Consider the following 26,087-nt stretch of genomic DNA (forward strand, 5'->3'; position numbering starts at 1 on the left):
AGCTGCCGGGAAAAGTAGCAGAGATGAATGCACTGACATGTTCAGATCTTTTTTTTTTTCGCTGTCATTGAAAACTGAATCCTTGGAGAGGAAAATGTCCAGATAACTAACATGTACATGTGACGTGACGAGAAGGTAAAGAAAGATGAAGATAGCATGGCAGCTGGAGAGAGAAACTGCATCAATATATTAGTCCTATTCTTCAGTTTCTCAGGTGTGTTTCTTTCTGAAAAGTTCTTTCTTGCCTGTTGGCAGACACAAATAAACCCCCGTGTCTCCTTTTTCTTTTCTTTTCTTTCAGTGTTTTTTCTTCTCAGTCCTCGTCTTCGTCCTCTTCGTAATCGTCGTCTGTTTGGTCCCGAGCGTCGAGGTCGTCCTCATCGTCCACCTGTAAGGAAAGTGTCACAGTCTAACTAAAGCAAACACACAGAGCACAGCTGAGTGGTCGGGACACAGAGTTCGTCTTTGAAATGTTGTAAGGTTTGCTACTCACGACGTCTCTGCTACCAAACACACCAACACAGGGAACTGGTTAAGGTGGGAGCAGACCTTAAAGGGGAACTTGGCATTTTGTACATTTTTTTGTGTTTAATAGGGCTTTTCCATTGACAGTGACTGGGGGTTTCCACCAGGCGAGTTACAGCCGCGGCACGGCTCCACCACGGTTTTGCTCCGTCTTCTTCCCGGCGTCAATTCACACATGGCGCATTACAGCCGCGGCACGGCAGCATAGCGAGCCGGTCGTATACACGCGAGATAACGAGAACACGCGATAATCCTGACCATACGGGAGACCGCGAGATCCCGTGATAAACTCTAAACTCTATTTATACAGTCTATGGATAAACTGTTTGTATAAAGTAAAAAAACAACAACAACAACCAACAGCTTACTTTGCTTCTCTGATGGGAAAGATCTGTTGATCTGACCATCTATCCTTATAAAAACAATATGTTATGTCATAAATGATTGTATGATGTTCCACTTCAACAATCAGTCTCTTGTCGTCCGTGTCGCCGATCCTCTGAGACCCTTTGATTGATTGATTGATTGATTGATTGCTGATCTGGTGCCCCGGTCATAACATAATGTTGATGTGAAGTAGTTTTAGGCTGCATGAACTGCATATTGTGTTTTATTTTGAAAGGGGGCGGAAGTGTTTTACGTTGATTCTGAGTCGGACTTCCTGTCTGGTGCGATCTGCTCTGTTGAGATTTACGCGGTTTAGCAGCGGCTCGCGGAGAAAATAGAAGTCCTACCTAATGCTCGCGGAGAGCCGCGGCTGAGACGCTGCTGTTAAGTTCCGCAGCGCGCCCGGTGGAAATGCTCTCATTGATTAGAGTGGAAGCTATTTGCAACGGCGACCGCGGCGATGCCGTTCCGCGGCTGTAACGCGCCCGGTGGACTTCAAAGCATGAGGATCTTTTGCTATTTCTGAATAAAATACAGCTGACACGTTGTCCGCTGTACTGAAAACTGGCCTGTTAATTGTATTTTTTGGATTATTTGAGGTCTGAAAAAAGCGGCTACAAGATTCTATGGTTCATATTAATATTGTCAGTTAATTGGCTAAAAATTAATTCAAAAAGTAACATCCCTCATTACATTGCAGCAGCTTACTATATCAATACTGGACAAGTCTAAAAAGTTTCCCTTTAAGATTATTAAAGCTTTGAAGTTTAGCTTTTGTCTTGATAGTCAGGTAAAATAACGGAGTAGATATGGAGGACAACGCACCAGTCAGGTGGACTTAGAATGTGCAAAAAACATGCTTCTTTGTGATGCATGTAGCCAAACAAGCAGGAGGGGGCATTTAGAGACATTTGCGCAGCTGTTTCTTAATTCTACGTTTTGAACCTAACTCATGACAAAGTTTGGACCAACCCATCAGCCTCTGCAGTTACCCATAACAACCCTCTCTGCGTAGGTTTGCTGTGAATTTAGATAAAACATAAAACTCTGATTGTCTACCGTCTCTCCCAGGTCTTTGAGTTTCTGTTTGAGGCTGTGGATCTTCTGGTCCTGGTCCGCCAGCAGCATCAGCAGGTCGTCCTGCTCCTTCTTGGACTCCTGCACCTCCGTCTGCAGCTTGGCTTTCTCCGTCTGCAGGATTGCCACCGTGCTGGTGGATGAAGCCAGCTGCTGCTCCAGCTCCGCCCGGCTCTCTGACAGACTCTTTACCTCCCCCTGAAACCAAGAAGAAGAACCAAGTTAGAATGGGAACTCAGGAAAGAAGATGCATAGATATATCATTTCAGAGAGACAACTGCTGAATAAATATTAGAAATAAATCAGGGTGAAGTCATGCACACAGTTTGATGAACAGTTATTCTGCTCACCTTGAGTCTCTCTGTTTCACTTGTCTGTGCTGCGAGTCTGCTCTCTACTTCTGCCATCTTGGCGGCGTCTAATGAGCCGTCGCTGCTGGAGACGGCATCCGAGGACTGAGAGAAACCAGCAGGAGGTTGATTTATTTACCATCCATCAAGAATAATATGATATACTTGGCACAACATGTCACATCTGCCGGATATTTACCCCCGCTTCAGCTCGTCTGAGCAGCTCTTGTCTCTCGGTCTTCATCTGGTTGATTTCTGCTGACTGGGACTGGACCTGACTCCTCAGAGCCTCCAGCTCCTGCAACCACACAAGCAGAAATACATGTTATATATAAATTGATTCCTCTGGAAAAACAATTTAAAAATGATTGAGATTCGCTGGTGATGTTTTAGGAACAAAAGTGCTTGAGGCTGATTCAATTAGGCAGACAAATATCGGCTAAAATAAAACATCAGGCAGAAAAAAGAAAGAATACAAATAAAAATAAATACATAAAAATTAAATAAAATATAAAATAAAATATAAAATAAATATCAGGCAGACAAATATTTGCTTGGGATTTGTTGTCAAAAGAAAAATATACAGCAATTCCAGTCTGGTCCTTCTCAAATTTGACCCGTTTTCAAATGTTTTATATCAGACATTTGGGTGCCTTTTGTTTAATTGCCATAAAAAGTGTTAACCTTTTGGTAATGAAAATAAATGAAAATCAAACAAAACCAAGGAGTACAAAAGTTTCACAGGAAGACAATACAAAGGTTAAAGAGTAAAAGGTCAAGTGTATTAGTGATGAATCTCACCTTGAGCAGTTCTGTGTTGTCTGATCCTCCTGCTGAACCGTCTGCTGTCTCCGACCTCTACAGTTACATACAGAGAAAATTAACAAACAAAATAGTGAAACACTGTGATGCTGTTTTCACTGTGAAGGTTAAAAGTAAAACTCTACGTTAAGTTCAATTGTAGGATTATATTCAGACCTGAACTGCAACTAACTGCTATTTTCATTATCAATTCATCTGCGTATTTATTTTGTTTTCCTATTACTAGTCTCCTTCTTATTTTGTCCGCTGAACCAATGCCAATGCCAATGTTTTATTAGGTTAGATGATTAAGGGAAAATGTAGGAATGATGTCACTCAGATCAAAGCTTCACTCAGGAATAATCAGCCTCACGTGGGACTGATGAAAAATACTGACAGACAGACAGACTCTGACTGTGGCTCAGCTGGTAGAGCGGGTTGCCCCCCATCGGTCTGTAATAAAAGTATATCGTTTTTGAATCGTATCGTTATCTGTGTATCTAGATGTGTATCGAATCGTTTATCACAGAGAGATGTGCAACCCTACTATTAATCGACTAATTGTTGCAGCTCTAAGTCATTCCGTCTTACAAAACACACAAACTTCTAGTAATCGTTGAAGTGTCTCTCAACTGAATATGGTCTGAAGTTCTGTTGTAAGACTGTATTTGTTGTTTTAATGAGTCTCAGTTACTGTGATGTTTTCTGTGCTGTTACCACAACAGTGGAGGTGTGGTGTGAAGTTCAGTGTGTGTCATTTATTATTCAAAGTCTATCTGCTGTTGATATGTGATTCATATATCTGACCAGAGAAAATGAAACAAAGTCAACTGTTTCTGTGATGAACTGAAGGCAGTCTGTCTGCCAATATATCACATCGCTGTGTTTGAACAATGACCACCGTGGTTCTTTTGGGTGTTACATTGGGCGTTGTGTCTGGATGGGTGTGTGTGTGTGGGTGTGTGGGTGTGTGTGTGTGTGTTTTTTCTGCACAGCTCATCCACCTCTACTTGAAGCTTACACAAACAAACACACTCACACACTCACACAAACATAGACATTTACTAACCAGATTGTTGATGAGTGCATCTTTGTCTCCGAGTTGTGTCTGAAGGAGCGTGTGTTGCTTGCGGAGCTCCTCCACCTCCTCTCGGAGCTGTGTGAGCTCCTCCGTCTGCAGCCCGTTCACCTGAGAGGCGTCTCCCTGACTGTTAGACTGGCTCTGGTTGTCCTTACCTGCAGTTATAAACACACAAAATGTGGGAATGTGATATGGATGTTGATGTTACTTCTCTATAAACCAGGAGAATACACTGAGTACTCCTTAATATATATAAAATATATATAATATATATATATATAAAATATATATAAAATATATATATATAAAATATATATTAAATATATATATATATATATATATAATAATTAGACATAGCCCATTTTTTTACACTGGTAAACCAAACTGCGCGCGCACACACACACACACACACACACACACACACACACACAGACAGACAGACAGACAGACAGACAGACAGACAGACAGACAGACAGACAGACAGACACGCACGCACGCACAGACACACACATATACACACACACATCAGGATAAAGTATTTGCCGCTTCTTGCATACATAGGCTACATTAATTGCAGATTTTCTTTTTTTAATATACAATAAATGTATGTAAAATATAAATAAATAAATAATAAAATAAATGATATTATATAATTTTAAAAAACATTTAAAAAGAGCGATAATAGGCCTAACCTGGGACTTGTAATAAATAATATACAATAAAATAAATACAATATAAATAATATATAAACACAAAAAATAACAACAACAACAACAATAACAACAAGCTTAGTCTTGGACTTGAATGTGATAATTACTTTAAATAATATACACTAAAATATAAATATTAAAAATAATAATAAAACACACAAAAATAACCATAATGGCCGAACCAGGGACATAACAGGTATATAGAAAATAAATGTGTCAATAAATAATATTTGACTGTAACAAACTTTAGCTTCATATAATATTATTCATTAATTAAATCTGAAACCTTTTCAGGGACCCTCTGGAAGAGTGTTATGGACCCCTGTGGGTCATCGAAAATCACAACTGCAGATAATATATTGCGAGCAATACTGTTTGTTTTTTATAGGCTGTTACTTATTTCGGTATTTAGTAGAAAATTATTTAAATTTTTTAGATAATGTGTCATAAACAGTGCTACATTCAGCATTACTACAGAGAAACAAGGAAACCACATGAGCCATCAGACAGGTTTTAAACAAGTCCAGATGGAGGAAAATTGCTTCTCAAACTTTCTTTTAAAAACATCTGTTTGATATCACTCCTTCCTAAATGTAAGTCTCAGCTACAGTGTTTATTGTAGTTGTGCATGTAATAGGTGTCTTTCACAAAATGTTGAACTACTTCTTTAAAACCTCTCTGATCATGCATGCCCTTTACATGCACTGTTATTAAACTATCTTGTGATGTCACTGCATATCTCTGCCGCCTCATATCTCAGTAATGAAGCAGTAAAAAGTTATTATCAATAAGGGTAAAAATATGACCCAGGTTAAAGTTAAATCACATATACATTTTATTGAAGATTAAGGGAAGATTAGGATTTAAATGTTGTTCATACTTTGCTTCTTTCTAGAGGGTAAAAACACCTGTTAGCATTCAACCAATGAGGCAGACTCACCTAATTTTAGCTTGAGGATGTTGTACTGATCCTTGTGCTGCTGGATCTGGGACAGCTGCTGAGTGACTGTTGTCTGCATCTGCTCGTTCTGAGCCGACGCGGACGCTACTTGCTGCTTCAGCTCCTGGATCTGAGCATCCTGAAGATTGCACAAGTGAGAGAGTCAGGGCATGAAATTTGCACCCGCCGACACACCAAATGCGGGTAAATTTTGTGATTGGCAGGTGAAACTGTCAATCAACCTGCCATGTTGGTGTGTAGCCAATAAGACAACACAACACTGAGCAAGTGTTGTGTGTTGTGGACCAATCAGGTAGCCTATTGTTGCTAAACAAGCCCTGCCGTTTTCTTGGATTTAAAAAAAAAAAAAAAAAAAAAAAAAAGAGTACATCAAATATAAACTAGAAAATTTCCTCTGGGGAAATTTTGAAAGGGCCACGGGGGCTACTGCCGGTGTGTTTACACTATGATGAGATTCTTCAGAGATTTTTAAACTATGCCCTTTAACCTCAAAATGTGTGTGTGTGTGTGTGTGTGTGTGTGTAATTAAAATCACATAAAGTTACTGTGTGTGTGTGTGTGTGTGTGTGTGTGTGTGTGTGTGTGTGTGCGCGCGTGCGTGCGTTTGAAGCATGTGTATGCATGTGTGAGGAGTGTGCGTGCTTACGCGCATGTGTGTGTATCTGTAACTGTAATCACATCAAAGATCAAAGGCAATCAGATCAAAGCAATCAACAGAATTAACAGACACCTGTTCTGGCAGAGTGACAGCAGAGGTGGACAGACTGGAATTTCTGGTCTCGAACAGAAAGCATTTTTGGCAAAACCATAATACCTATCATTGATCCGACTTCACTTTGAGCGTCCTGAGTTCTTCCTGAACGTCTACATATGTTTTTTTTTTAAGAAAAATGAAAAAATAGCTTTGTTAGAGCGATCTAAAAAAACTGTTAAATCTCCCTTGTTAAGAAATCTTCCTGCGTTTTTAATATATTACTATTATACTATTATATTACTGCTATTGCTGTATGGGACCAGTGCTCGGTGCGATTGCCCCGAGACCCTAATAACATCAAATACACAGAGACGAAAAACAAGCACGCAAGATGAGCTTGTTGTTTACCTGTTCTCTGATCAGCTCTTTATACTGAGTTACGATGTTGTCATGCTGTTCTAACGTCTTCTTCACCTCCTCCTCCTTCTTCTCCTCCTCACTGGATTTGTGAACTGCTTTGGTGATCACACCTGTGGAAAAAGAAAAAAATCATAAAAACACACTTTAACTTTGCAACCACCATGAGAAGTTAACAACAGCTGGATGTGGAGATTTGTCTCAGACGGACCCTCCAGGTCTTTGACCAGCTTGGTGAACTCGTGGTCAAACAGCATCTGCTCCGGAGACGGGAAGACGGGCTGCGGCTTCTGGGCCGCCCGCGAGTACAGCTCATGTTTGGTGATGAAACCCAGTTTCTCTACGAAGTTCTCCTTTCCAATTCGCTTCTCGATGAGCTGCTTTAGCTTCTCTCTGAGGAGGACAGAGAAGACATTGCAGGTTTTATAATAGGACACTGAGCTGACATTATTTAAGTCATCTAATCTTTTCTGTGCTAAATTCAGTTTGGGTATTTAGATAACTTTGTCTAAAATACTTACTTATAGGAAAGTACTTCTTCATGCATGTGTTATTAAATGTTAAAACACTATATCTGCACTATATCATTGCATGACAAAGAACAAAAGCAGGGAAATATCACTGTAATAAAAGTAGAAGAGGAAAAAAGGAAGATCATTACTCTTAGCTGTCTTTCCTACTGAAATATTTGAATCCAAACTGACTTGAAAATGTAACTTTATTGTGCTCTTGTTATAAAATGATGGTTTCATGAGAAGACTTTTTGTAGGCCTAGTCCAAACTCCTTCTAGTGTGAAGATGTTAATCCATCAAAGCAACATTTGCATGTGTATCCCTTTAAGACCTGGAGAGACGTACATGCGATTCAAACTATAATGGTGAGAAATTTAATTACTCCTTATACTTTTTCATGATGTTTATAGGTGTTTTTTCTTTAATCTTAATGACTTTTAGGGCAAAAGCAATGCTCTACAGTTCAAGCCAATGGTTCACGCTTTCAAATGTTTTTTTTATTTCATGTCTCCATCTGCTGGGGGCTGAGAAATAGATTTTCTAGGAAACATTGATATTCTGTGCAGTTTTTCAGAAAACCATTTCAATACCAACTCCCAAAACCTGTTTTAGAGGGTTTTTTTCTAGACGGACTTTGGTTATAATTGGTTAAGAGACTCAATTTTCAGTGTTGACATGTAGACAGAGATAAGTGAGTTTTTGTAAAGTCGACGTGTGCCAGTCTACCTTTTGAGGCGTCACAAATGAGGCGGTATCAAAATAGTGGTGGTTCTCGCCTTGCTAACAGGACTTTTTACACATAAATGTACAGTCACTCTTCCCTTATATTGAGGAACAGACGAGTCAGAATGAGGTCGCTGCTACATATTCCAACACACAGCTGCCAATATATCAACGGCTGCTGGTTTTGCATACTCTTGACAGCACTTCAACCGCAGTTGTTCATGTAAATGTGAGATTTTAATCAGTGTGTGTGCGCGCCGACACTCACTTGGTGTAGTTTTCCAGCGAGTTGTCGTTGTAATAGATGCAGATGCCAAGAAGCAGCGCACACAGGCCCTGCACCAGCCTCTCATCCTCTCCCAAGTTCTCTGAGATCTGAGCTGTCAGCTGCAATCAGTCAAACAGTCAAGGATTCGTTCAGCACCAGTTTCAGACTCAAACACCCCACTCTTTTTTTAAACCTGGAATACAGTGTTCCCATTATCACTGATAATTGTTTTTACTGGCACATTCATCAGCCTGAGTGAGAATATTAAACATAAAGGTTTGTTAACTTAATTATGACCAACACAGACACGAATTGTAATGAAATTGGTGGGTGGTTTGCAAACTGCTTGAAGGATACAAAAGGAACATTTTCCTGATTGTGCAGAAAGTGAGTGACAGCGATTGGACAGTTGTTGATCCAGGTACACAGCAGCATGAGGAGGCCCACCCTGGTCTGCACTTTACTGCCCTGCAGAGAAAAACAAAGCAAAACAAACTTCAATGTGACAGCAAAAACGTCTTAAAAGAGTCCAAATATGTAATATTCTAGAGATTGGCCTGAGGCTAAGAATGAAGTAAAGTAAGGGACTGAGTTGAAAAAAAAACCAAGCATTCATTTTGTTGCCACACGTGTCCAATTTTGTTCCCATCCTGACATTTTGGTAGTTCAACAAGAAAAAGGTGGTGGTTAAATAAACTCCGAGCATTTCAATCACATCAAATATTAGTAGTTAATGAGGTTATCATGAAGAAAATCAAGGACAAAATCAATACATTCAGTAAACTCAAACCAGGTTAGATGAACTGTATTAAGAAATCAAAGTCCTTAAAGCCGAAAGAACCCTCAGCTTTACCTCCAGCCGTCAGCTATTTTATAATTTTCAATTAGTGTGTGGTTTGCAATTTTATTTCTGCGCGCGGCTGATGACTTGCAATCCAAGTATCATGAAATCCTAATTGAAAATTTTACTGCCTTTCCAGCTATCGGCACATGCAAAGCAAAACCAGAGAAAGAAAACAGAACTGAAATAACAATAAGAATAATAAATAACAGGGATGCTAAAAATAAAAATGACCATGCATTTCCATGAAAACAGCTTTGAGAAACAGGGACGAAAGGTTTCAGATCTGCAACAGACCTCAACCTTAACCTCACATTAATCAGCTTTCAATGGCAACACCTGTCTTATGTCAGTAATTAATTATGCAGAATAATTGATCTCAATAAGCTGTAGAAAAAAGAAGGGATGATTTTCATGGAGTGGCAACGCAAGGTAATGAAAATCAATACAGACTGATTGACTGAGTGCAGAGGCAAATATACTATAAACTCTACACTCTAGGTTGCTAATAAGCCGGTGCATTAACACTTAATGCACGTCATGCTTTAAGAAGAGCAAACCTCTTTCCTCAAAGTGAAATTCTAAAAAAAATAGAAAGTATGGAGATCTGAGAGATGAAGGTGTGGGGGGAAAACTTAGCAGCATTACAAACTATAAAAACTTACAAAATCACCTTTTCAGATTTAGTCTCCAAATGTGACGTAATGCAAAAATGAAGAGGAAAACAAAAAGACAGGAATATGACCACAAGTATCAATTGAACAAACATTGCCCTCTGCAGAAAAATAAAAATCATACACTGCGTTTCTGTGTTTGTTTTTGTGGGAGACTACAGAAAATTACAGACTAAAGGGGCGATCACACTGAGATGTGTTGCTAATAACAAGCCACCAGTAAAACCATTGTTTTCCTTTGTAACGGTACGCCTGGTGTGCACTTCTGTCTGGCGCTGCACATCACGTTTTTTAGCTTTTTTTTTTTAAACATGCATAAAAGTAAATGTAGATGAACTAATTTAAAACCCATTATTCAAATATTTATTGGTAGAGGCTGACAGAAAGATATCATCAACAAATATTAGCCTATCACATGCATATTGGTATCAGTGTTTATGCTGTCCGATATGTGCCATTATGAAAAAAATGTTTTGACACAAAACATAATGCAGAAAACATTGCTTGCTTTTCTCAGATATAATTTATAGAATCGGCTGACAATGTAATACACTGTTTGTATAATGTATAAGCAATGTATTACATTATTTAATGAAGTTTTAGGTTTGAGAAAGTATCTCACTTGGTACGTTTGCAGAGTGGTGAAAAATTGGTGCACAATGGACATAAAAGGGTCCAATTTAATTCCAGCTCAAAAAATGACTATATCGTCCACCATATCAGTTATTGATTAATTTTCCCCCTTTAAAATCAGTATCGGTATCAGTCTCAAAGATCCCATATACGTTGGGCTCTATTTATTAGTGAATACATCAATGGAGATGCTTGAGCAGCAGGTGAAAATCTCTGGTGCGTATATGATGCCAGTTAGCTGTTGGACTGTAAGAGCAGCTACGCTTCACAGACTCATCACTCTGCTTAGATTGACCGGGTGTTTTTTAAGCAGCCATACCTGCAGCGACATGTCTTAGTGTGATCGGCCCCAGATAAAAACAGTTAAAATCAGAGACTCAAGCGAGAAAAAACTAGGCATATCCCTTCCTTCAAACATGAAAACCACCATTTCAATGATTTTAAGGTCAACATCTTTAAATCTAAAAGCTCACAGACTACATTCTTCTCAGCCTCGGGGCTCATAGGACGGAGCAACAGGAATGCATTGCATTGGTCCAACTGGTCTCCTACCAGTTAGATGTGACTGGAACACTTCCAACCTGTTCATGTCTGAACCACATCTGCTGTCTCATTTTACCAAAAAGGAGCAGGAGTTACAGTGGCAAGGAAAAGTATGCAACCCCTTTGAAATAACCTAGTTTTCTGCATTGATTTGTCATAAAATGTCCCAAGTATGTCCCAGGCACTATGAATGTTTCATGGATGTGTTAAAAAAAATGTTCACGAAATATTATAATTGTTTGTGATATTAGGTTAAGCACATTGTGTTTGTCTATACTTGGGACTAGATAATTTCAAAGGGTTCACATACTTTTTTTCTTGCCACTGTATATTCCTGACCATTTCCAGACATCCAAGCTCCTGAATCCAATTCCCAATCTCATTTTGTCAAGTCATTATCCCAGGTTAAGATGAAGTGAGGGCTTCACCTTTGGGGTCAGATACAACAGTCTGCAACAGTCCAGTAAAAACCTGCACGTCTCCTGAAGAGAGCAAAGCTTCAGCTCCCTATCAGAAAGGGCAAGTCTGAAGGAAAGATAAAGTGGTGAAATATAAAAATGCTGCTGCTCCAAACTGGGGGTGTGCAGGCCACCATCTACAATACACTGACTATTGATAAATCCACAGTGAAAATTAAATAGAACATTTTAGTTTATACTCTACAATGTTCTGACACTTGCACCGTGCATTTGTAAGTTCATATAAGTAAGAGAAGCTGAGTGGAGATCTCTCCCTCGGACAGGAAAAGGCCCAAAAGCTGCTGCAACACACTTCCTGAACACACAGTCAGACGCTGGCAGCACAGCAAACAAACCAAGGTCACAGCTCAAAGCAGCGGTTAGGACGACAAAACTGCAACAAAACAGCTGCATCATCAGTATAATTACCATCATCTTGCCAACCTACCAACTGATCTTCTTTTTTTTAACTTCTTAAATGTCCTTGTTCTATTCTGTGTTTTTTTCTATTGTTGATTTACTTATGCTACCTCAGTATTTTATTCTATTGTATTTTATTGTACTTAAATACCGGACTGCTGTGACAACCGAATTTCCCTTCGGGGATCTATCAAGTAATCAATCTATCAATGTATGTATGTATGTATGTATGTATGTATGTATGTATGTATGTATGTATGTATGTATGTATGTATGTATGTATGTATGTATGTATGTATGTATGTATGTATCTATCTATCAATCAATGTATGTATGTATGTATGTATGTATGTATGTATGTATCTATCAATCAATGTATGTATGTATGTATGTATGTATGTATCTATCTATCTATGTGTGTATCTATCTATCTATCTATGTGTGTATCTATCTATCTATCTATGTGTGTATCTATCTATCTATCTATCTATCTATCTATCTATCTATCTATCTATCTATCTATCTATCTAACTATCAATGTGTGTATCTATCTACCTATCAATGTGTGTATCTATCTATCTATCTATCTATCTATCTATCTATCTATCTGCTGTGTCCCTTTTCTCCAAACTTCTGTAAGGTGTCAACTTGGAGTGCTTCCCCACGAGTGAACAGTGAGAGCTTCCAAATCTTTTGGTGGGAGTATGCCACCCTGATGAGGAAGAACGGGGTCATAGCCACGAGTTAGGGATGAAAAACGGGTAGTAAGGAGTTAAAGGGAAGCAAGACCCCAAACATGTGGGCCATCGAGACCTCTACTACAAATGCCAAGCCAAAAAACCAGCATAGGTGCCGCCCAAACACTCATAACACACAAACACATGTTACTTACCCGCCGGACGATCTTATCTCCCTGCAAAACCACAATAATGTGACACTGTTCTATTCACTGTTGTTCACACGTCAGCATTAACCCAAAACCCCTCCGACCCAGACACACATCTTAATTTCAGTACGGCTGTTATTGTCCTACCTGGGAGAGGATGTTGGTGCACTGCTGCAGCAGGGAGACAGGGGGCTTTCCCAGGCTGGTGGCCAGTTGGACCCTCAGCAGCTGCTCCTTCTGGGTGAGGTTGTCCTGCAGGGCGTGAGCCAGCGCCACAGCAGCACACCAGTTGGACAGAGAGTCAGCTGAGAACAGGCCTCCACACAGCAGCTGGCCCGCTGAGATGGAATTAGCTGCAGAAAAAAAAAGAGCGACTCAGTAAATAAATAGTTGTGAATACGCAGATAAAGCTGAAGGCAGAATAAACAACAGTCCATTCATATCTAACTGTGTGTGGTCAGTGGCGGTTCTACACAGGGGCCTAAAGTGTGTAGAAGCCTTTGGCCTCTGCTGTGGCCCCTGTGTCAAATTAATAATAAAATGATCAATTTATAACGATGAACGACAGAACAATTCTTACCTTTTTTTTTGTTCAAACAATATCTCATTGTACACAAATGTGTACATTGTATAATAGTTTATTTTGTAATAATGAATGAAATGTCATTGTCATACAAAAATAACTGTTAATGTTGGTAAGTCTCATTGCTTCAATCAATGTAGTTCTTCCAAAAATGAAACTTTTAGCTAAAATAAAGGTTTTGAATGCTTAAATTTCATTTTCGACAATTTTTAATGTGGCCCTCTGATTTAACACTGGCCCCTCCTTGGCCCCCACAGTAAAATTGGTCTAGAACCGCCACTGTGTATGGTAATACTGCATTGTGCAAATTCTGGTTTACAACAAAAACAACAGAAATCCAGTTTCATCATAACTTTTCAAAGGTGTCCATACAGAAGACAAATGTATCCATTTGAAAATAAAGTAATGTATTTCTACTCAAAACCCAAAATACCATGTATATGTAATATCTTAATACCAATAAACATATTTCACTGGACCTGTCAGAATCATGATCATTTATTTTAGTAGGAAAACAAACTGGGAAAAATTCACTCTCACTGATATAGTTCTTGCTTTTATTTTTTAACCCTTTTTTATTTTTTCATTTAATTCAATTTTTTATTTTTTTGGTGAGGTCTTTGGGAAGGTCTCACAGTTTGACAAAAGTATTATAATAATAATAATAATAATAATAATAATCCAAAGATGCTTTTAGACACTGCATTCACAAAAAGAGACATGGCAATTAATTTGAGTAGGAAAAACAAATTGAGAAAAAAATCACTATTCACTTCATATGGTTCTTTCAAAAAATATATATATATATAATTTTTTTTTTTGTGAGGTCCTTGAAAAAGTCTCAGTTTGACAAAAAAAAAAAGTATATTAATCCAAAGATGCTTTTAGACTGCATTCATAAATTTGATTAACCCACTGGAGACCTTCTCAGGACAAATTATAGCAAAACAACTGATAATGACAGCTATAGATTTTCCTCTTGGTGTAACTGACCATCGATGGTGGAAGGCAGCAGCGTCGCCACAATCTCCCCCTGTCCCTTCTGGTTTTTGTACAGGAAACACTGGAAACAGTAAAGGACTGCACAGCGAAGCACAAACGGCTGTCTCTCATTCACCATGGACATGAGCAGCACCACGATGGCCGGTCTGAGGACAGAAGAGAAGAAAGAACACTGGGTCAGTTAACTATCCGATTGATATGGGAGGTTTAATGTCCTGGTTAGCTGGCCGTGTCTCACCTCGGTGGGGTTGAAGGAGCGTTGACAGATGCAAAGTAGTCCTGGTTGACCTGCGAGCCTCTGATGACCTCTGATACAGTGTTGATGGTCTGAAAGGAACAGCAGACAGATCACAAGCTTGAACGTCTCAAAAAAAGCCAAGCTATCTGAGTAAGCAGCGATTCTTATCTGTACTGGGTCGTGCTTTCCGTCATTACCTCAGTGAGGATGTCAGCAGGCACGCCCGTGGCCATGAGGATGGTGCACAGCTGCTGCAGCAGACCACACTGGTACATGGACTTCTGACAGCTTGCTGTAGCTCCAGGAGAGTTCACTGGAGACACCATGACTCGCACCAGCTGAAAAACACAACATTGTGCAAGATTATAGCAAAAAGAATAAATCTAAATGTTCTCCTTTTTTGTCTGTTAATAGGTTTTTTTGTTTGTTTTTTAACTTCTTTTTATTTCCTTTTTTCCAGGTGCAGTCATACATTCACAAATTCAAAGAAACAGCACAGGTGTACAGTACAGGCCAAAAGTTTGGACACACACCTTCTCATTCAATGCGTTTTTCTTTATTTTCATGACTATTTACATTGTAGATTCTCACTGAAGGCATCAAAACTATGAATGAACACATATGGAATTATGTACTTAACAAAAAAAGTGTGAAATAACTGAAAACATGTCTTGTATTTTAGATTCCTCAAAGTAACCACCCTTTGCTTACTAGAATATAAGACATGTTTTCAGTTATTTCACACTTTTTTGTTAAGTACATAATTCCACATGTGTTCATTAATAGTTTTGATGAATTTACAATGTAAATAGTCATGAAAATAAAGGAAACGCATTGAATGAGAAGGTGTGTCCAAACTTTTGGCCTGTACTGTACATGGGGTAGAGGTAGTCCATGGAGTTTGGCATCCCAACAATATCCAGACAGAGTCCGTATTTGAAAGTGGGCAGTGGTGCTCATTAAGCGAGAAGATTAATATACAGTGTACAAACATTTATTATTCATATTTGAATAGCGAGGGAGGAAAAAATAAAATAGTTAAAGAATAATAAATAAATCAAACAAAAGCAAAACACACACATATAGAACACATCAAGTCTGTTAATAGGTTAAAGCAACATTTCAACATGATTGCTCTGGGTTACCTGCAGCATTAGATGGAGGTTGGTGACCTTCTGTGCAGACCAGCCAGAGTTATCGTCACCAACCTCAAACCAGGGCTTCATCCTCTGGATGTAGGAGCCCTCCTTGAAGAAGTTCTGATTGGAGCTGTTGTTCTTTAGCAGGTTGAGCAGCAGCAGCAAACAGTCCTCCACCACAATACCTGCACAGAGGGAAAAGGATGTGCATCATTATATAAGTAAAACAACAATCTTACAATGTTATTATCAGGAACTAGACTGAAAAATGACAGAACTTCCAAATCTCAAAATCCTTTTACCTCCATCGCTGCTGCCCTCTTCTGTGATGATATCTAGAAGACGCTCAAAGGCGTTTTCAAAAGCCACAATTTTCTGAATGGCCGCGTTGCTTTTGGTCAGCTGTTGAAGCAGCAGCAGGCCCTGTTGGAAGCACAAAACATGTCGTCATGCATCTGGCAAAAAGAGCTGTATCAAACACACACAATTAGTCCTGCAGGTGGCTGCATGTTTGGGGCTAGTGTTAGTGTCTGTTCTAATACAGGAATTGGTTTATTACAAAATGTAAACAGAAGGGACAAGTACTCACATCGTTGCGAATAACTTCTCTTGAGTCTGCCAATAGGTCCATCAATCTGGACACACCTGCAAATGGAAATATGAATAATTAAATATAGGTGGATTGTATGATGGCAGATATGTAACATCACTTACTTATGCTGCAAGGGAAAACATTTTATTGCGCATGATTAAGGGAAAAGTACTGTATATTAAAGGGGATGGCAGAGAACGTTGATTGATTTAGTGCCTTTTAGAATACATTACATGTATATCACATTCAAAAACAGACCATGTCTAGAAAATTTAGAAACGCTATTTGAACTACGGTCAAATACGCCTCTCTGTCTCTGGGATTTTCCTGATTGTTCTTATTGCAAATTATCAGTGTTTCCTCTGGTGTTGCATGCATGAAGTAATCTAATCTGGTGTTCCATGACTTGGTTTGTTTGTTTCTATTATCTTTATTTAAAAAATAATGTATCCATCTTTCAGTTGTAAAAATGAAAAATAAATACATTGTCAAAAAAATAGTGGTTGTTAAATATATACAAACTGGCTCATCTTTTTGCGATGATATACAACTTTGATGCAAAACTGAGGGTGAGTAAAATTCGGACATCACAAAACAAGCTTAATGTGACACACACCCATTGGGCTGACCAGGATGATACCCTGCATTTGGACGCCCTGGTTCTTCAGGAGAGCAGTCAGCAGCTTCACTCCGGGCCAACGTACATGGAAGTCAAACTCCTAAATATTGAAAAGAAATCACATCAGTGCAAACAATCAGACAGTTGTTTTGATAAATTCAATTATCTTATCTCTAACTGAAGCAGAAACGTTTCAGTACCTCCAACAGAGTGAGAAGCAGAGTCACATGTTCGGGGTCCTGAACAAACTGGTCTGTGAACTGGGCTCCCAGGTCGTCTGCCTGCTTCTGTGCCGCCTCATCTGTGAAGGAAAATGAATGCTGAAGTTAGTAACATCAACAATAAATACAACAGCAGGAGTCTAGTGAGGGGACCAGCTGGTTTGTTCATAATAATCAGCCCGAGTCAGACAACAATAATTATTAATCAAATATTTTTCCAGTTTTTATCACTGGTGGTTTTCTGATTCAAGACAGTGTCAGTGCTCAGGGTGATACTTGTGAACATGCCTTCTGGAGGGAAAAAGGGTGACACACAGGTGAGGGGACAGCTGGATGGGAGGGTGAACAGGGTGAGCTCAGTAGGGTTACTGTGGAAAAAACACTAAATGTAGATATAAGCTGAGACACACTGGTTAGCAACACCACTGCACTGAAACTAAGTATATACTCACCTCTCACCTCTACGATTTCTGTTTGCAGCCCAAAACAATGATTGTTAATGGGGTTTTGTGGTTGCAATGGAAAATTACATCAAAAGCTGCAAAATTGCTTAAATGGAGGGAAAAATTCCTCAAACCTTTAAGGTTAGGATCAAAAACCTTAAACATAATTTGGCATCAGAGAAAACTCTATATTCTACAAAAGGCTGTGCACTGAAAACGTGAAATGGCAACCTTTTCTAACTTATGCAGAAATAATGGACCCAACTGATATTGTAGTGTAGTTTCAAATTCCATAATAAAAATATTTTACTTATTTATTTTTAACCTAAAAATTTGATTTGATTTTTATATTTTTTCCTCACAAGAAAATTATCACCATTTATTTTTATCTTTTTTTCTTTTTTCTAACATTGCATTTGAATTCTATTTTGACATGTGTTGATATAATTAATATATAGTTTACTTGTTTATTCATTTAATTTTTTTGCAACATTAAAATTGTATGCATTTTATTTTAAAGTATTTATTTTAAGCATTTTTCGTATTTTTGAATTCTGTTTTATTTTTAAATGCAAGTGTTAATGGAATCAATTTTGTTTGATTAATAAACGGTACAATAATACAATAACTATGGGGCTCTGTTGGAGCAGAAAGGCTAAATGACAACAAATATGTATTAAAGCAGAATTTTTTTTATGATAAAAGCATGTTTGGACTGTCAGATTTTAAAGCGCTCTGGAGTAATTGGAAATGTTTGGAAACAATCCTACACAGCCCCCACTGGACTCTAATTCTACAGATAGTTAATACTAATAATATCAATCTTTATTGAATGTTGATTTAAAATTTGAATGTCAATGAATGAAGGTTCAAACTACTCTGTACAAGATCAATTGTTGCTTTCTGTCCCTTATGCTCATATGGAGTTTGGTAAAAGGGAATTTGTTTACTCTGCACCTTATGCTGGAATATGCTACAGAAAGACTGGAAACTAACTGACTTTATTTCTTTGAGCACTTTTATATCCAAACTGAGAGTTATTGAGGCCAATTCCACAATATGCACTTGTTTCTCATAACACGTTTAAGTCTGTGTCTTATGTAAATATGTAACTGTATTTGGTGTTTGCTGCCTCTTGGTCAGGGCTCCCTTGAAAAAAGACGTTCTTAATCTCAATGGGATATTTCCTGGTTAAATAAAGGTTCAATTAAAAAAAAAAAAAATCTAAAAAATATATACAGTACAGGCCAAAAGTTTGGACACACCTTCTCATTCAATGCGTTTCCTTTATTTTCATGACTATTTACATTGTAGATTCATCAAAACTATTAATGAACACATTTGGAATTAGTGTGAAATAACTGAAAACATGTCTTATATTCTAGTAAGCAAAGGGTGGTGACTTTGAGGAATCTAAAATACAAGACATGTTTTCAGTTATTTCACACTTTTTTGTTAAGTACATAATTCCATACGTGTTCATTCATAGTTTTGATGCCTTCAGTGAGAATCTACAATGTAAATAGTCATGAAAATAAAGAAAACGCATTGAATGAGAGATGTGTGTCCAAACTTTTGGCCTGTACTGTATATAATATATAATAATTTATATACAATTTCACCACAACAGTGCAAAAAACAACCAGGTATTAAAATGCGGGGGAAACAAAGGAGCAATGAGAAACAACATACGAACAGACAGAGGTTCGGGGGATGTGACGATATTAGTGAAGCACTCATGTTACCACCCAAACACCTTCTAGACACTTCGCTGGTGCTAGCTGATTTTAGTAAAGTTAGTTAACTAGCAGTACGGACACTACGGCAGGGACAGCTTTGGCTTCAGTACTGACCAGGCACGGAAGCATTCTTATGCTTCCCTGAGGCAGGGATAGGGGCTACTGCGTCTGCGAGGGCAGGGAGGAAAGTTTAAAGCCTCGCCCCAAAAGCTAGCATTCACCTCAACCACTCTGAAAAATAAGCTGATGATACGCCAGGACTAAAAGAATCAGCCGTGAGTTTCATCAGATATTTACAATCTGTTTTCTGCAGCATGTGTAAACAATCAAACCAATAACAATGTTTGATTTGTAGGCTCTGCTGGTGGTTAAAGGGAGGGAGGGGTGGCATCATGCACAGTCAAAGAGTTTTACCTTCTGATTCATCTGTAGAGTTAAAACATGGAAGAGAAAAGAGAGACGAGAATCTTTACATGATGCAGTCATTATCAGTGAAAAGAGGAGAGGAACGCTAAGCCACTGATAAACTTTAATTAACCCTCCTGTTATGTTCTTTCTCTAGAACAGCAAAAATGTTCGTGGGTCAATTTGACCCTGGGCATGTTTTATTACCCAAAAGTATCAGAAACTTTTTTTTAAATCCCAAAACGCATTGTTTATAACTCCATTACTAACCATTTCAATCTATATTAAGTGCAATGGTGTTCTTTACCTCTCACAGATCATGGTTCAATGAAGATAATTCACTAGTTTTTCATTTTAAAAAAAGCATGTTAAACCATTTTTTTAAGAGCCATTTTCATTTTATATGTTGATTATGCTTATTAAGCCAAGCAGAAGAAGTTTCATCCCCCAAAAAATACTTTTTACAATTTTGTTTTTAGATTTCTAAACTTTGAAATGGGTCATTTTTGACCAACATAACAGGAGGGTTAAACATGTAAACAAAAACAACGGCTCAGTCACCGTTTACCGCACAATTAAGAGGAATTATCTTCAAATTACTCAATCACTTAGAATCAATATAAGGTGAATTATATACATTCTATTAATGCTAATGAGAGGGTTTAATACCTTGCTCTTCCTCCTCATCATTGCAGATGATGTTGTACAGTGTGTCCAAAGCATAGCCGAGTATTTCAGAGTCAGACCTGTTCAGTCAGAAAGAAACAGAGTGTCGTTTCAATTCTTTACTTTTTAAATCACTTACATGTCTTTTCTCTTATTTCATTAGCACCATTTATATTTTATAAACATGTGTGAAGTTTTTAATAGAATGCCATTTGAAGCTGATGCAATTTCAATTTTGTTAATAATGGCAATAAAGTTCTTGAATCTTATAGCAAGTATGAACAAAACACATTTTGTTTCATTTTTAACAAAATTTAAGTCAAACGTCTTTTTAGGACAACTTGACCACAGCAATACAGCACAAACACTACAGAAACATACCTGTCAGTTTGCAGTATGTTAATCAAGTGATCCATCGCCTGTGTGCCAACTTCCATACGATATTTCTACAAAAATTAACAGGGAAGACAAATTTATTGTGAAGCACCTTTTAACAAGGAAAGTCAAAGTGTTGTATATAACAGATATTAAAATACTTTTTTATCTTCTTTTATCTTGGAAGTGCAGCTACAGTGCAAAGTATGAATAGATAGTCAATATTTAATCCAATAAAAAGGTGTTGTAAAAACAGAGAACAACACTTAAAAAGAGAGGTCTGGGCAGTCCATAACTTTGTAGTAGATAGAAATGTTTTTTTGGCCCTAAACCACTTAATGCTTTATAAACCACAGCTGTCCAATGATCCACTGGAATTTCAATCCACATGGACAAAGAAAAATAACAATCATGAACTTTGCATTGCATCGGTTATCAAATTCAGGAAGCCGGTACATCCGTCTCTGTGTTCCTGACCAGCACTGACACCACTGTGTGTTCATGTGCAGCCCTGTGCCTCCTAAACCTCTTATTCATGCCTGATAAACTCATTACTCATGGTTGATGAGGCAGCCAGTAACAGAACTGTGCATGAACAGTACTGAGATGTGGCTTTGGAAAGGTCTGTGTCAATGATCAGTTCATTTTATGACAGTGACAGAGTGACAGAGGAGAAAACCTTCATCAATGTCCTGTTTCATTTACATGACAGTAATACAGGGATTTCCTTTAACTACTGTTATGCTATGTCCTCTTTTGCAACAGCTACTCCAGTAAATTAAAAAAGGTTAATAACACTAAAGTACTGCAAGCATCTCTAATGTGGCTTAACAAAAACTCCCTCATTCACTCAGTTGACAGTTTATAACACCTAAAACAGCCCTCCAAAAAATCCAATCTTTAAGGATTATAATGTTCAAATGTTGTTAAATAATGCTATTCAAACTGCTTTTTATAATGGGCAATGTTTCTAGTATATTGTCCAACCCACAAAAGTTTCAGCAAAAAACAAACAGGAGTGCTGTTGGACTGTTGTATTAGACTAGATTAGCTTTAGCAAGGTGTAACAGCGACTGAGTGTATTTCTGCTGCACCAGTTTTTACCTTAGAGAGGGACTTCAGAGCCCGGACAGCATCTCTGCGGTCTTCTAGCAGCGTCGAGGAGGCTACCCGGTCACACAACTTCTGGATCTGTTAATAGAGGAATCGCTATTTATTTTGCTAGCCTCATAAACTGCCAAGGGAAGAAAAAAAATCTGTGATTTTTTCTTTTTTAAAACATTATCATGCAAAAACTAACAAAAAAAAACCAGAAATGAAGAACATAGAGAGAAGAAACAAGCAAATAACACGTGTCATAAAGGGAGGTTCTGTGATGATGCAACTTAAAGACAGTCGAGATTAAGCGGCAGTGTGTGGCAATGACACCGGGATGTCCGTGTGGAGTGTGTAGACTAAGGTGTGTGTTTGCTTGCACATTTAGGTATGGTGTTCTGTGGTTATTGATCTTTTGTAAAGGCAGCCCAAAAGATCATTGGCTGCCCTCTAAAATCACTGATGGACATCTACACCTCCCGTTGCCTCAGCAGAGCCAGAACCATCACTAAGGACAGCTCCCACCCTGGCTCTGACCTTTGACCTGTTGCCCTCAGGGAGGCGTTACAGGTGCATCAGGTCCAAAACAAACAGATTCAAGAACAGTTTCTTCCCAAAAGCAATAACAACCCTGAAGTCTCATATGCACTGACTTTCCATATGGACTTTATTACTGTGCAATATTTCTTGGCAATGTGCAATAATTTGTGCAATAAATTGTCCTTCAATGTGCAATATACTTATGAACACTAAATGTCATCATGGCAAATTGAATTGAAGACTGTGCACCTTACCTCCCTTTCTTGCCTATGTTTTACATTATATCTACATTTACTTGCCTAAGTAGGTGTATGTTTATGTTTATATTGTATATCTTTTATGTATTTTATTTATTGTCGCACTGCTTTCTGTTGTCAGCTCTTAAATCTCATTGTACATGTGTATAGTGACAATAAAGGCATTCTTCTTCTTATTGATGGAGGGTGGGAAGAACGCAACCTCCAGGTACTGAGGCATCCAACTGGCAGGCTAGCATGGGAGATGGAAGCAGAAAGGTATCCCACTGGTTAGACTGACTTCCAGATTTCCACTAGAGAGCCCATATTGTTTCAGTTGTGCCCCAAAATGGGCAGCTCACAGACCCAACAGAGGGAGCCTGTCCAAGCTGCTTTTCTTTCTTCTCCCTTCTTTAATGATGGCCCCCCACAATAATAGCTACCCCAGGTGTCAAAAAACAGGTGTAGACAGGAGGATGAGAGGGTTCAGGGAGGACTGAAGGGGGTCTGGTCGAGAGAGGATAGGTGTAACATAGTTAATCAGGGCATTAGTGATTCCACTTGCCATCTCTAAATAACCATGGGTTTTGAACGCAGCACCCCTGGGGTTTAGTGTCGTGCACCCCGGGGGCAGCTGCATTCGGACCTTGTGGTGTAATGGTAAGGTTACGGGCTATGAGCTCCGTCTTTTTTTTAATATTAATTAATTTAATTTCACTTTATTTTAGTAAAAAGTTGATAGTGTATTTTAATTTTATATTTTTCAGAGGGATGCACCTGTTTTTATCTGTTATCAGGTATGATTTTTGTATTTTATGTTTATTGTCATGCAATTGAGGCATTCGGACCTTGTGGTGTAATGAGGGATGCACCTGTTTTTATCTGTTATCAGTTATCAGAATAAATGACTGGATGCCAATCAGATGTCCTGGTCTCAACTAAATAACACAACGCAGAGAGAGAGTGCTATGCATGATGATATCTGTGTATATTTTTGGGTTCAGTATTATATGTCTTAAAGGTTCACCTAAGGTCAAATTCACCAAATATTTCCTCACAGTCAACTAGCTGAATGAATGTGTAAGTGGAAAGCAAAAGGGATGGTAAATCTGGCACACGCCAACGCTCTGGAGGACCGCTGACAGGGGTGCTGGGGGGTAAATGTTTGGGTGCTGCGTTGAATATATCTACAATTTATCTCCAGAATTTCAGATTCCACCTTTAGTAGTTTGTGACACATGTAGCTGTTAGCTAATCTTTGTAAACTATTGGAAAGGGAAACACATTTTCTTTGGCTAAAATGGTCACAACCAGCTGAGATATTGAACTTGTAACATCCCCACATTGTTTTAATTTCAGTAGGCTGGGAAACACTGATTTAGATGACAGAATTACTCAAGTATCTGGAAAATGGCAGGGAACGTTAATTGCTATGAGCACTATAATGCAGAATGGGACAAGAATCGAGTGATAAAACAGTAAATTGACTGTAAATATGATTTACTAATTTGAAAGAGTAGATTAATCTCTAGCTGCTCTTTAAAAACCACTGACATGAAAATTGAATACAGTTTCTTGATGGACGTATTGTGCATTCTGCAGGAGAGACATGCTGCCAGTGAGAAAAGCCAAAACAGGAATGTCTACACACAAAGATCTGATTATGCAGCTACACCACTTCTGCAATGCCTGTTATTCTCTGCATGCATCACATATGCTGCTCTTAGAGAGCAAAATTACTTTACTTACAAAAAACTTTTTAGTCCACTGGCCAAATCGATTGTGAATGTTCAAATTTTACCACCCACTCGACAGATTTACAATATAGTGCACCTATATCGTCAGCACTTGTCTCGTGGATGGTTCAAATGTTGTACCTTGCTGGCCGATATAGCTAAAATCTTCAATCCTGATAAAGGGTTATTTCATATGTTGTTTATGATTCAAATCACGACTGCTTGTTTTTGGTAATTCACTGTATAAATAGTCTATATTAAATATGAAACCACATATTAAATCCTATGTATTCTCAATGTTAGAAAAACTGAGCATTTATAGTTTGCTCCAGCTTTGCTCCCATGTGCAAGGATCAAAATGTAATATGTCGTCCTGATTTCATATATATTGCAATTACAGATCAACCAGTTTGTTTGTTTTTTACATTATGATAGAAACAATATAAAAATATCTTACAAATTTGACATATTTCATATTGATTGATGATATATATTTTGTCATACTTATATGACATACAAGATGTTGATTGTTTCGTTCTGGGATGAAACCCTGTGAGGATAATTATTTAATTTATTTGACTTATTTTAGATCACTGGAAGATCAGGATATGACGAGGATATGATACTTTAATATTTTTAGGTACTGAACAATGCAGACACCTTGAAGATGTCACCTTGGACCCTGAGAGATGATGAGAAATGGTCTCTACTTTACTGGCTAAAAAAATTCAGAAGACAAAAATATATTACTATAACCCCTATATATTACTGAAGCCCCTTTGCTGCACATGAAAATGAAAGTGCATAGCAAGAACAAGGCCTATTATTAATGTGGTACTAATTGCCTTAAATTAAATCCTTTTAACTGGATGTGAATGTATTAAGCAGATATTGTAGGACGTTGTTTATTAAGGGAATGACTGCCAACAGCTCTTAATAGACTGCTTTCTTTCATTCATTTGCCCATTCATTACAGCTACACGTAGAGAAACAGCAGATATGTCAGACAGACTGCTGCTGCTGCTTACTGACAGATATGCTACGTTAGCTAATTAGCATTCTGACTAGCTCGTTGTTTCTATTAATGGAGGCCCCGGTCTCCTATCATGTCACTCTATGTGTTTTTTTAAGAGAAAACAATGCCCTATCAGTGTATGAACAGAAGTTCTACTGCTGACGTGTGTTTGGCGTCGGTCTGTCGGTGGTGGAAGTGTGTTAGCTCGCTGCAGCTAGCCACAGTTAGCATAGCCGGGCTGGTTTCCTACCGTCTCCGCTCCGGACGGCTGCGGCCCGGCTCCCTGCCCACCCATCACTCCTCTGAAGAAGTTCATCCTTACAGACGTCCTCTCGGTGCCGTAATCAAAGCGTCTCTCCCTCCTGAATAAACCCTCAGACTCCCCTCTCAGTGGTCCGTGTGATCACGTTGTGAATAGAAAATGAATAGAGGTACACACTGATGTTTTTTTACTGTGTGTACACTGACTGATCGACCCCGG

At 38.4% G+C, this 26,087-nt stretch overlaps 1 protein-coding gene across 2 annotated transcripts; it reads right to left on the reverse strand.

Annotated features, from left to right (window-relative positions):
- Positions 1 to 26,087, reverse strand: uso1 (USO1 vesicle transport factor). 2 transcript variants are annotated; one of them, XM_059341776.1, is made up of 25 exons: positions 25,857 to 26,087; positions 22,089 to 22,175; positions 20,991 to 21,055; positions 20,613 to 20,689; positions 19,653 to 19,706; positions 17,336 to 17,436; positions 17,133 to 17,235; positions 16,514 to 16,569; positions 16,227 to 16,347; positions 15,931 to 16,109; positions 14,983 to 15,123; positions 14,786 to 14,874; positions 14,539 to 14,693; positions 13,110 to 13,315; positions 8,865 to 8,975; positions 8,508 to 8,626; positions 7,215 to 7,396; positions 6,995 to 7,116; positions 5,872 to 6,010; positions 4,210 to 4,376; positions 3,141 to 3,197; positions 2,539 to 2,637; positions 2,340 to 2,444; positions 1,972 to 2,187; positions 1 to 388 (listed from the first exon to the last, which is right to left on the reverse strand). In XM_059341776.1, exons 1-25 carry the CDS (start codon positions 25,920 to 25,922, stop codon positions 314 to 316), a joined length of 2,892 nt encoding a protein of 963 aa, XP_059197759.1. In that variant the 5' UTR covers positions 25,923 to 26,087; the 3' UTR covers positions 1 to 313. The 2 variants fall into 2 exon arrangements, with proteins under 2 accessions (XP_059197759.1, XP_059197767.1); XM_059341784.1 differs by lacking the exon at positions 19,653 to 19,706.

Source organism: Centropristis striata, chromosome 1 (genome assembly GCF_030273125.1).
Source record: "Centropristis striata isolate RG_2023a ecotype Rhode Island chromosome 1, C.striata_1.0, whole genome shotgun sequence".
In the NCBI taxonomy this organism is placed as follows: domain Eukaryota; kingdom Metazoa; phylum Chordata; class Actinopteri; order Perciformes; family Serranidae; genus Centropristis; species Centropristis striata.